Source organism: Centruroides sculpturatus, unplaced genomic scaffold (assembly GCF_000671375.1).
Source record: "Centruroides sculpturatus isolate CEXI.00-Female unplaced genomic scaffold, Cexi_2.0 scaffold818, whole genome shotgun sequence".
Lineage (NCBI taxonomy): Eukaryota > Metazoa > Arthropoda > Arachnida > Scorpiones > Buthidae > Centruroides > Centruroides sculpturatus.
The window spans coordinates 322,263-336,012 of NW_019385001.1; the positions used below are offsets into that span (position 1 = coordinate 322,263).

Genomic DNA, 13,750 nt, shown 5'->3' on the forward strand with positions numbered 1-13,750 from the left:
ACATTTAAATAAATTCTGAAAAAAAATCTAAGAAAGTAAATTAAATTCTATCCTAATAAATTAATTTTTATATCCTAAAAAATATACATTTATCCCTTAAAAAAAAGCTAAAAATACGTATAATAATATACGTAAATTGCGATTTATTGTCCATGATCTTTCGCGTAAGATCTTAAAGTGCGAGCTTTTAAATAGTGTTTTTTTTTTTGTTCTTCTTCTTTATATTATCACTTTATAATGTAAATGCATGAAAGAACAATGCCGTAAAGTAATTTTGTATGTTTTTTTTATTATTTTTAGAAATTCAAAGACATCAAAGTGGATCAAAAGATTCCCTCGTTAAACCACCGCTTCTTGATATCCACAAAGGCAAACCACTCAAACTTTTGGTTCGAGTTTTGGTCCCTGTTAAAGATCATCCAAATGTAAGTTATAAAAAGTAAAATTTATTAAATTTTAAACTATTTTTTTAATATAATTTTTATGTTTGTGATCTTAAGGAAACATTAGAAAAAATCGTTATCGTTAAAAAGGATTTTCTTTCTAGAAAATATGAAATAAAAACATTATTTATATTATTTATTCTTTTTTTTTTATATTTTATATGTAGAAATATATAATAAAAATTGTTTGAACGTAAAATTTTATTAGAAAGCTTAAACGTGATTTAAAACGAAAACAAAATTTTTGGCGACTATCATCTTCTAGAAACGAGAATTTATCACTTGATTTATATGACCGATAAAAAAGCACGTATTGGTATTTAATATGATTATATTTAATAAAATAATCATTATTTATACTTGTATAACATATACTCGAACGAATAATCATAAATATTTTGAAATTTTATTCTTATTTTCTCTTATAAATCAGCGATATTTTCGAGTTGTTCGGCTTTTTATTCGATTGCTTTCTGCTGAAATATATGACCGTTGTTAAAATTAGCAACCATTTGTCGAAATTACTATAAAAAATTGGCAGGGGATACATCGAAAAAGAATCAATAGACACCTTTCAACGAAGTAATTCACTGTTTGTATGTTCTTTGTTAGAAGATACACGAAAAGAAGGGAGGGAGAATGTTGACTGGAACGAAGTCGATGGATGGATCTTTCAATAGCATCTATCTAAATTCGATCGAAATTAAATATACGAAAAACATTTTATTATATATAGAAAATAACAAAGTAGATATTGTATACTTAATCCGGGCAAGAATAATTCTAAAACTTTTAGAAAATAATCCGTATGTTGAAGTCAAATCCGGCTTGTCTCCAAGTCTTTCTAAATCTGGTTTCTGTAGATGGACTAGATATTGTCTCTTGAGGATTTTACTCGCATTTGTTCCTTATCTGGTCTTTCTTTTCTTTAGTTCAATTTTGTCGGCAAACTTTTGGGACCAAAAGGTAACTCTCTCAAGAGGTTACAAGAAGAAACACAAACAAGAATGGCTATACTAGGAAGAGGATCTATGAGGGATAAGGCGAAGGTATGGTGATTATATTACTTTAAAGAGCATCTTTAATATATTTTTAAAGTAATAGATGAATTTATTTTACATTATATAAAGTATTTTTTATATAAAAAATTTCTGAAATGAAGAAACTTTTCGAGAACAACATAAGCACTACAAATTGAGCATATCACTTGTGATTGATCTAAACTTCTTAAAGTGATTACAATCGATCGACCTTACTAAATGCCTCATTACACTTACAATTTCGATTGTCAAAGAAAGCAATCAATAAATAATTAAACCTTGTAAACCTTATAAAATATTATAATCGATATAAATAAATTTCCCATTTTTAACGAATTTACAACAAAGAAATTCATGTTTACATTAATTTAAGCATCGAAAATATTGTACATTAAATATTAAAANGATATATATATATATATACTAAGGTAAGATTTATCTTCATTTTCGAGTCAGCTAGAATGATATTTGTTTAGTATGTTTAAACAGTAAAGAGCTCGGTTAGATAAGGAAATTGTTTTCTGAGATCGGCATTCTACATTTAAATAAATTCTGAAAAAAAATCTAAGAAAGTAAATTAAATTCTATCCTAATAAATTAATTTTTATATCCTAAAAAATATACATTTATCCCTTAAAAAAAAGCTAAAAATACGTATAATAATATACGTAAATTGCGATTTATTGTCCATGATCTTTCGCGTAAGATCTTAAAGTGCGAGCTTTTAAATAGTGTTTTTTTTTTTGTTCTTCTTCTTTATATTATCACTTTATAATGTAAATGCATGAAAGAACAATGCCGTAAAGTAATTTTGTATGTTTTTTTTATTATTTTTAGAAATTCAAAGACATCAAAGTGGATCAAAAGATTCCCTCGTTAAACCACCGCTTCTTGATATCCACAAAGGCAAACCACTCAAACTTTTGGTTCGAGTTTTGGTCCCTGTTAAAGATCATCCAAATGTAAGTTATAAAAAGTAAAATTTATTAAATTTTAAACTATTTTTTGTAAGATGCTTAACCTAAACTAATTGGCTACATTCCCTGGGGCACTAACCTGAATGATCAAGCGAAATGCATGAAAACTATTCTAGTTATCAGTGATTATGGGGCCTTCAACAATTTGCTAATGCAACGGAAGCTACAATAATACCAATGATTGAATTTGATTATTTTAGCATCTTCTGGATTTAAGAGAAGAATGAGAAGAACCGGAGAAATTAAATTATTAATTCTCTTATCTTCGAAATTAATTAATAGATTTAGAAATTAAATCTGTTCGAATTATTCTAAATATTTCATTTATTTCCACTTAACAAGTATTGCTGTAAATGATACTATTTTGGTTTTCTAAGAGCGCTTTGCGACGCGACGCGGCGCTGACCTTGGATTAGAAAGACCACGATGTTAGTCTAGAACGTGTCCATGACCCTCCTTTACTAACTTGAATCCATCCGAGTAAATTTTAATAATTATTAATATAGAAAATTACTCGAATGAATATTTTATAAATATAATACACAATTAAAACCTTAATTTCTATTAATTAAAAGATTATTTTGAAATTTTTAACGATTGAAATTAGCGCAGCATCACACAATTTACCAACCAGTAATTAAATGATGAAAGTAGGCTAATTTAAATACCGAAATGGTATCATTAACTAATGTAAAATATGATATCAAACCGGAAACGAGTGACGTCACAAACGATGATACCTCCCGCAACGTAATACATTCGTTATCTACATAACTTAAGAAATTATTTGAAAATTTACCACCGAAAAGTTGAATATTTTTTAATAAGATTTGATATAAAATATTTATAAATTTTGAAGGTATATTACTGTAAAGTACAGTATATTTTTTAACATAAATTATTCACCGTTGTGATAAAATATATGTAACGTAATAGTCGAATTGATATTGAAAGTTGTATCTGGGGTTTGAAAATAACAACTTTCAATTTTTACCAAGCACTCAACAAATTACCTTTAAAGTAGAAAAATAGGAAAGGAAGCCAATAAAACCACTAGTTATTTCTGAAACTCCAAACCTTATAACTTCCAGCTTTAAAACATTACAAGGGTCTTGTATGTAATAAAACCGACCCCACCAAATGCAATTATCTTACAAAAATTTTCTTTCTCGGTATATTGAATTCCTAACTTCTTACTTTAGTTCGATTAGTAAAATTTTAAGAGTAATTCTTTTTCTTTTATTTATTTATTTATTTTATTATCTTATTAATGGTAAGCTGATAATGTAAGTCTGTGAAGGAGTTAATAAACACTGTAAATCTATACAGGAAAATTTTAAACTGTGCATATGTGTTGGAACAAACTGGATTTTAAATTGTTGGACTGTAAATTTGTACAGGAAAAAATCGGGCCACAAATCTATACAGATAAAAAAAAAATTGAATAGTAAATCAATATATAAAATATATTGAACTGTAAATATATTTAGGAAAAAAATTGGATTGTATATTTATACAGTAAAAAGTGATATCGTGAAGTTTATGGGTTAAATATACAAGAAACCAGTTATAAATTTGTAAAGGCAAAACGGGATCGTAAATCTCTATAAGTAAAAACTAGATTATAAATCTTATAGAGGAAAAAGCTGGACTGAAAGTTGATAAAGAATAAGGATTTGAGAATTGAAATCTACGAAAAACTTGACTGTTTATTTATCTAATTTTTTTTTTTTTTTAATTTACTGTCTATTTACACAGCCTAGATTATTGAATTGTAATTCTGAACTGTTTAACTGTATAGATTTATTGTAAATTGTAATAAGGTGTATGTTTACAATGAATATAAAATAAGTGTATAAGATGTAGAAGAGAGAAAGGAACAGAAAGATGAATTTCACAAAAATTTTTATATCCATTAAAGTGAATAGGGGGAGTGAAGAAGTATAGATTTGAGAAGATTTAAGAGAATTTTTCGGCCATTTTTCAGTGCAATCTTCAAACATGTCCTCTTGATATTTATCTCAGTTTCAAGACATTTCGATAGACGTGATGAATAATGGCAAAAGTTCTATGAAGTAGTAATTCTGCTTTTGATCTCCATCAAGTCTCTCATCAAATACAAATTTCATCTTACAAGAAAAGTTTTAGGGCCTCCTAAAATATCTTATAGCTTCCGATTGTGTTATAATAGCTGACGATTCTTTATTCTCTCATTATTTTCAAGATTCATTCCACTTTTTCCAATTCATAATATTAAAATTCTACTCAGAGAACTTTAACCTACTACCCTGTGAAGTGAGGATTAAATGCCTTTTTTTTTTTTGTTGTTAGAAAATTGCAAAATTTAATCCCTCTCTGCTTGATATGCTATTAGAGTCTGTAGTTTTTGGGTCTGTGCTGTAAATCCGATTGTTACTGTTCATGTTGGACGGAAGCGAAACGTGTCAGCAGTAATTGGCAATGTTGGATAGTGTTTTGCCACTATCTTACNTTCTTATTTTCTCTTATAAATCAGCGATATTTTCGAGTTGTTCGGCTTTTTATTCGATTGCTTTCTGCTGAAATATATGACCGTTGTTAAAATTAGCAACCATTTGTCGAAATTACTATAAAAAATTGGCAGGGGATACATCGAAAAAGAATCAATAGACACCTTTCAACGAAGTAATTCACTGTTTGTATGTTCTTTGTTAGAAGATACACGAAAAGAAGGGAGGGAGAATGTTGACTGGAACGAAGTCGATGGATGGATCTTTCAATAGCATCTATCTAAATTCGATCGAAATTAAATATACGAAAAACATTTTATTATATATAGAAAATAACAAAGTAGATATTGTATACTTAATCCGGGCAAGAATAATTCTAAAACTTTTAGAAAATAATCCGTATGTTGAAGTCAAATCCGGCTTGTCTCCAAGTCTTTCTAAATCTGGTTTCTGTAGATGGACTAGATATTGTCTCTTGAGGATTTTACTCGCATTTGTTCCTTATCTGGTCTTTCTTTTCTTTAGTTCAATTTTGTCGGCAAACTTTTGGGACCAAAAGGTAACTCTCTCAAGAGGTTACAAGAAGAAACACAAACAAGAATGGCTATACTAGGAAGAGGATCTATGAGGGATAAGGCGAAGGTATGGTGATTATATTACTTTAAAGAGCATCTTTAATATATTTTTAAAGTAATAGATGAATTTATTTTACATTATATAATGTATTTTTTATATAAAAAATTTCTGAAATGAAGAAACTTTTCGAGAACAACATAAGCACTACAAATTGAGCATATCACTTGTGATTGATCTAAACTTCTTAAAGTGATTACAATCGATCGACCTTACTAAATGCCTCATTACACTTACAATTTCGATTGTCAAAGAAAGCAATCAATAAATAATTAAACCTTGTAAACCTTATAAAATATTATAATCGATATAAATAAATTTCCCATTTTTAACGAATTTACAACAAAGAAATTCATGTTTACATTAATTTAAGCATCGAAAATATTGTACATTAAATATTAAAATAACTTTGAAGATGTTACGTAGTTAAGAAAGTTATCGAACGACAAGTTAAACGTAATTAGTTATATTAACTAGAGTAACATCGTACAGAAGTGAAAGCATTGATTTGTTGTTAATGTATTAAGCTTTAAAACATTATAAATATAAAGAAAAATTTAAATAAAATCTATTCATTTTATACTTAAAATATAAATTATCGATTTAAATTCTAATTTTAAAATACAGGAAGAAGAATTACGAGGCAACGGAGATCCAAAATATTCTCATTTAAATGAGGAATTACACGTGGAAATCANATTTTTTCATATAAATTTTTGTATAAATTCTTTACTTTCTCATGTTTTTCATCAAACTTTTCCAGAATCGTTTTCAATATAACCGTCAACCACAATATATGTTTTTGTAAGCAATGGAAAAGTATTGAAAATTCTACTTTCGAGACTTTCATTATTAAAAAAATTTGTCAATAATAAGACAAAAAAAATAAAAAATAAAAAGAGAAAATTGCGGTTGGACATAAGCTAGAAAGCTTATGTCAAACCGCAATTTTGTTTGATTAATTTAATTTGGAAGAATGCCTACGTATAATTAATGCCTACTAATTATTTTTATAATAGATTCGATTTAAATTCTAATTTTAAAATACAGGAAGAAGAATTACGAGGCAACGGAGATCCAAAATATTCTCATTTAAATGAGGAATTACACGTGGAAATCACAGCTTTCGCTCCAGCATCGGAAGCATATTCACGTATGGCACACGCATTGAGTGAAGTCAAGAGGTTCCTGGTACCGGTACGTACCATTTTAAAACTCGAGTTTTCGAAATCGTAGTTCTTGTATTTATTTATAAAATCACGGTTTTAAAGGACTACTACGACGATATACGCCAAGACCAACTACGCGAATTGGCATTGTTGAATGGAGAACGTTCTGGACCAAAAGCTGAAACATTCGGTTCCCCACCCCCACTTCCGCCCCCAACTGGTTCCACGAGCTTAACGGTTCGTCTTCGACCGTCGACAACACGGGGTCGGAGGTATCCAGTTCCTACCTCACCAGCTGGAAGAAGTCTTGTCCAAGGTCCTGGTAAAGTCACGACAATGTGGAGAGCACCACCTCCAAGATCTATACCCCCTCCGGCTGGTAGGATAGTAATGAAGCAACGTGTACCAGAGGGAACAACTTATCCCGAAGACAATGGACATGTAAGACATTTTCTTAACATAATACACGCGAGAAGTTAATTTTACCTCCAAGTTATAAATATATCCATTAATAATTTGGAAGAAAAGTCATCGACACGTCACACTTCACTTGACGACGTTACTATGACGTATTCAAACGTATCTCCAAATAATTTATTTTGAAAATTTTGTTAATTTTGTAATATTTTGATATGATTTTTGTCATTTAAATCGAATTTCTGGTCATTAAAATTCGTCATTTTTCAAGGTTTTCTAGCTTAATTTACAATAAATATTGCTATTATTAATGAGTCAAATGTAAGCCATTTTAAAATAATATTATAAATTTATTCCTTTTGTTAAAAATTACCTAAATTTTTGATGATTTTTAACTTAAGTGCACGTCGCGACGCGTCGAGTCGCGTCGCTAATAACACGCATTACTGTTGATAAATTAACTGTCGTCTACATTTTTATTAGAAAATATTTAATTATTTATATACTTTTTATGTTATATTCTGTCGAAATCTTTAGTTTATATTTTCTGTTTACGATAATATACGTTGAGGAAATGACAGATAATAATATAATTTTCAACTTTCATATTTTATGCATATCATAACTTCTAAGTTAATTACATGTGCGATATATCTCGACGTTTTATTAAATTTGTATATGAATAAACAGATTACTAAAATACCTTTATTTTTGTAGAAACTTCGCTTAGTTTTCGATCGCTTTTTATTATCTAAACGATCGCGTCGCGCGCTAAATACAATTAAATACCGTAAATATTAACTTTTTAAATATATTTTCTACATTAAATTATTAAAATAAGAAAATATTAGTTTTATTTTTTAATTTCTTACTAATTTACAGAAGAAAATCGTTATAATTTTGCAAATAAACAGTACGCGACACAACGCGACGCGACGCCATCGCTTACTTATCAAGATGGAGGTTAAGACATCGATTCAGACATTACACAATATTTGATACGTCAATCAAAAAGGAAAATTGAATAACTAACTTATCCTATTATTTATATGATTATTATTGGTAACTGAGTGTCTTAAACAGCAAAAAATTTAGTTAATATTAATAGAGTAATGTCAATCATAATACAAATTGAATGACTCTCAAACTATATTCGATTTGCTATTAGAATAAATTTAATCATTCCATCAAAATTCATTTTATCGATTGATATTCATCATTTGTATTCATAGTCGATCTTTTATGATATTAATTTTAAAAAAAATATATAAGAATTCATTCAATCTTATTTGGCATTTGTAAAATAAAATGCTTTACTTTATTAGTGATGTTTTTGTACTAAAATTTCTTATTTTTTTGTATTTTTTTCCCAACAAAACTTATTGTTTTTTTTATATTTTTACTTTAGATCGAAAGTAAATAAATGAAGGGTTTTTTGCTATCGTTTTTATTGCTCAATATTACTGTAGTTTTGGTAAAATACACCATTCTCCCGACTCATTCTTCACTATCAAAAAGTTTGTAATTCAATATAAATAGTGAAAAAAAGTTAAACTTCTCTTTTCTACGAATGATAAAAAGAAAAGAAAGAAAAAAGATGCTGTCCAGCTCTATTTATTCCTAGTGAATTCTTTCTTAAAGTATTTCACCTTTTATTTTGTATGACTTGAACTTCCTTCTCGATTCAACGTCTGTGTTATATTGAACTGTTATTTTCTTATCGTTCGGATCTATTTTTAAAAGATGAATTCACTATCCGGAAACCATTCTAAGAATACCATCCATTTATAAATTTGTATCTCGAATTTTTAAAAACGATTTCTTTCTTATCTACATATATAAAAAAAACTTATCTATTTTTATTTAAATCAATGGCTCTTAACATGGAGTAATAGTACACTTACAGTATCCCAGAGGTTCAAGACTTTGTATTACAGATGTATAAAATATATATACAACATTTAATTAGTAATAAAAATAAAGTTATAGGTATTTTAATGACGGTTTTCTTGAAAAACGATCATTATTTATCTTAATACAGAATGATTCTAAAGTCTCTATACGAAGCAGACATCTGAAGGTACACACTTGTGACTCGTGTTCACACGTATACGAGTACACGTATCAGAGGTGTTAACGTGCATTTGCCACGAATGGGGGAGTATTTACATGTACATTCGATTAAATGAAACCCACATAGCTAATATTCTGTGACTTTACTTATATATGGAGACGTTTGAACACTGTACATTCTGTACACCCCTTTATTAATTTTATATCTACTTGAGTTTTGTTAAAGGGAATTTTTCTTAGTCCCTTNTAAAAGAACGAAGTCGGAAGAGCAAGAAAATTATAATTATGTGATGTATTCTTGTTTGTAAATTAGATAAAAATTTCTTGGTTTAGTAAAAGTATTAAACAATGTAATAGAACAAGAATTTCACTATTTAACTTAGGGATTTCTTCGTTAATTATAGAAGAGAGAAAGTGGAAAACCAATTCTTGAAACATGTACTGTATTCAATTTAATATATCGAAATTTAGCCTAAGGCAAAACTATTCTCTCTTAAAATGAAATATATATATATATATATATTAAATCGCTTTAATTCACTTGAATGCTTTTAGAATACAGTAAAATTTAGTATAATAACCCGTAATTTTGTTAATTATTAATTCATGCTGAAGGTATTGTATCCATACTTTGATACAACTGATGGATTCTATTGATGGGATAAGGCAGCATATGGCGATCTGCCAAGAGGAATACCTTCCTTGAGGACTTTGTATTAGAAACTGACCCATGTTTAGGTGTTATACACGTGAAGAAAACCCGGAAATCTCCACGTGTCCAGCTTTTTGATGAGGCGCGAACCCGCGATCAACGTTAGGAGTTTTTATCCACTTGATTACTATAAAAAAAAGAAAATGGAGAAGAAAGTTATCTTCTTTATTTTAATTAAAGGAGCAATTATTAAATTTTATTAATATATTAAACTAGAAAAAATTAGAATTTTTAATATATAACGTTTATAAAAGTGAATTTTTATTACAATGCTATCGATATTAAGACACTTGAATGCATTTGTAGATCATTAGAAGTTGCAAAATTAAAAGTTTTATGGCGTAAACAATGGTTTTTTTTAAATACCTTTTCATCGTTTTTTATATATGTAAATTTTTAAAATATATAAAAATTTATTGACATAATAATTTAATGGCTTACATATTCGTAACACAGAACGTGTTATACTCACAATTTTACCGTAAAAGATAACCTAATTATCGATTATTTATTCATAAATATAACAAAATTTATAGGTTTATGATAGATATTTTATTGTATTGAATCTAAAATGATTCCCTGCTTTAGATTCAGTTTGCTCGAACGTAGATTCCTCATTTCATTTCCTGCATTTCTCAATATCAGCATTCTGGAAGTTGTAGTTCATTCTGTCTAGAGGGCATTTCCCACAGTTTGAAAAGTCTTGAAGGCCCTTCAAAGCAGTAGGCAGTGTCATGATAAAAAATATATATATATAGCGAGAGCAAGCTGCTGGCATCAAGTGTTTTGCAAGGAAGATAGCAGAAGCAGCGAATGCAAATGAAATAATCGTAGCATATTTCCATAAGTCGCTCGACTAAACTCAGTATGAAATATTAAATGTTTATCATGATAACTTTCAACATAAATTGTTTTTGTTTGAATTTATAAATAGTTTTTGAAGACGAAACCATTTTTAAAATTCTATTTCTTGGGAAAAATTGACCAAAATGGAATATTTATCATTCAAAAATAAATAATTTATTTATTTATTTGAAGTGATAAGAATTACTTAAACTAATTATAAAATATTGTAGCTAGATTTTTGCTTAGTTATAAATTAAATATTTATATTTTTACCCATATTTAATACTTAATTTATGTTGTCTAGCTGAGAGCTTTTCGCATTGCTTTTCTGTTAGATTTTATATATTTTACAATATTAATGGTGTACTCTTTTAAAAATTTTATTTAAAGACATTTCTGAAAACATTTTAAATACTTGAAAAGATAATAAATTATAAAAATACATTTTTAATACTGTAATGTATATGGTTAGTACGCGACTCTCTTATCTATAGAGGTTGTACAAAAGAGTCTCTTGGTGAGTTTAATAGATAAAATATAATAAATTTTTAGTAATAGTTTGTTTTAAATTAATTTTATATTTATTAAATAAAAATAGAATTAAATAATTACTGTAAAAATTGTTTACGTTGTAAAACAAAGAATAACTCTTAAAATTATAGCTAAAACATAATTATAAATGAATATTAGCACATTATAATCATTAAAATTACTAAAAATTAATTAAATTTAATAGAAATTTTTTTAAAAAAATATTCTCTTGAGATAAGCGATTTAATCAATCTAAACCTACTAGATGAAAAAGTAAAGTATTGAAAGGAAACCATAACTATATCATTTGTGGAAGATGAAAACAATTTTGGAGTTTAACAATAAATATCAAATTTTACAATATGTCACATTTCGAGTGAGATTAAATGTTGAAATATATAACTATTGGATTTTCGAGCGAAGAGACCACATTCATGAAGCCTGGGGCGAGTGATTGTGAATGATGTCTACCTTCCTGTACTTCAATAAGTTAAAATGAACTTGTATTGATATAACAGGAAATTTTAGACAGGATCATCTTAAGGCTGTAGTGATCGACTGCACACCTGCCATTTTTTTTTTTTTTTCTTNAAGAAAGTTATCTTCTTTATTTTAATTAAAGGAGCAATTATTAAATTTTATTAATATATTAAACTAGAAAAAATTAGAATTTTTAATATATAACGTTTATAAAAGTGAATTTTTATTACAATGCTATCGATATTAAGACACTTGAATGCATTTGTAGATCATTAGAAGTTGCAAAATTAAAAGTTTTATGGCGTAAACAATGGTTTTTTTTAAATACCTTTTCATCGTTTTTTATATATGTAAATTTTTAAAATATATAAAAATTTATTGACATAATAATTTAATGGCTTACATATTCGTAACACAGAACGTGTTATACTCACAATTTTACCGTAAAAGATAACCTAATTATCGATTATTTATTCATAAATATAACAAAATTTATAGGTTTATGATAGATATTTTATTGTATTGAATCTAAAATGATTCCCTGCTTTAGATTCAGTTTGCTCGAACGTAGATTCCTCATTTCATTTCCTGCATTTCTCAATATCAGCATTCTGGAAGTTGTAGTTCATTCTGTCTAGAGGGCATTTCCCACAGTTTGAAAAGTCTTGAAGGCCCTTCAAAGCAGTAGGCAGTGTCATGATAAAAAATATATATATATAGCGAGAGCAAGCTGCTGGCATCAAGTGTTTTGCAAGGAAGATAGCAGAAGCAGCGAATGCAAATGAAATAATCGTAGCATATTTCCATAAGTCGCTCGACTAAACTCAGTATGAAATATTAAATGTTTATCATGATAACTTTCAACATAAATTGTTTTTGTTTGAATTTATAAATAGTTTTTGAAGACGAAACCATTTTTAAAATTCTATTTCTTGGGAAAAATTGACCAAAATGGAATATTTATCATTCAAAAATAAATAATTTATTTATTTATTTGAAGTGATAAGAATTACTTAAACTAATTATAAAATATTGTAGCTAGATTTTTGCTTAGTTATAAATTAAATATTTATATTTTTACCCATATTTAATACTTAATTTATGTTGTCTAGCTGAGAGCTTTTCGCATTGCTTTTCTGTTAGATTTTATATATTTTACAATATTAATGGTGTACTCTTTTAAAAATTTTATTTAAAGACATTTCTGAAAACATTTTAAATACTTGAAAAGATAATAAATTATAAAAATACATTTTTAATACTGTAATGTATATGGTTAGTACGCGACTCTCTTATCTATAGAGGTTGTACAAAAGAGTCTCTTGGTGAGTTTAATAGATAAAATATAATAAATTTTTAGTAATAGTTTGTTTTAAATTAATTTTATATTTATTAAATAAAAATAGAATTAAATAATTACTGTAAAAATTGTTTACGTTGTAAAACAAAGAATAACTCTTAAAATTATAGCTAAAACATAATTATAAATGAATATTAGCACATTATAATCATTAAAATTACTAAAAATTAATTAAATTTAATAGAAATTTTTTTAAAAAAAGATTCTCTTGAGATAAGCGATTTAATCAATCTAAACCTACTAGATGAAAAAGTAAAGTATTGAAAGGAAACCATAACTATATCATTTGTGGAAGATGAAAACAATTTTGGAGTTTAACAATAAATATCAAATTTTACAATATGTCACATTTCGAGTGAGATTAAATGTTGAAATATATAACTATTGGATTTTCGAGCGAAGAGATCACATTCATGAAGCCTGGGGCGAGTGATTGTGAATGATGTCTACCTTCCTGTACTTCAATAAGTTAAAATGAACTTGTATTGATATAACAGGAAATTTTAGACAGGATCATCTTAAGGCTGTAGTGATCGACTGCACACCTGCCATTTTTTTTTTTCTTCTTCTTCTTTCTTTT

At 27.3% G+C, this 13,750-nt stretch overlaps 1 protein-coding gene and 1 long non-coding RNA gene across 2 annotated transcripts in view; both read left to right on the forward strand.

Moving 5' to 3' along the window:
* The first annotated feature begins 297 nt into the window (after positions 1 to 297).
* Positions 298 to 1,435, forward strand: LOC111633240. The gene is made up of 2 exons (XR_002758027.1): positions 298 to 425; positions 1,376 to 1,435. It is a non-coding gene; the product is annotated as an uncharacterized LOC111633240 (long non-coding RNA).
* An 863-nt stretch (positions 1,436 to 2,298) lies between these two features.
* LOC111633236 (KH domain-containing, RNA-binding, signal transduction-associated protein 2-like) overlaps positions 2,299 to 13,750 on the forward strand; it is a 13,784-nt gene continuing 2,332 nt past the window's right edge. The window contains exons 1-4 of the mRNA XM_023377772.1: positions 2,299 to 2,445; positions 5,475 to 5,591; positions 6,633 to 6,779; positions 6,854 to 7,192. Of these exons, the coding sequence (XP_023233540.1) occupies positions 2,299 to 2,445; positions 5,475 to 5,591; positions 6,633 to 6,779; positions 6,854 to 7,192 (750 nt within the window). The remainder of the gene's footprint in view (positions 2,446 to 5,474; positions 5,592 to 6,632; positions 6,780 to 6,853; positions 7,193 to 13,750) is intronic.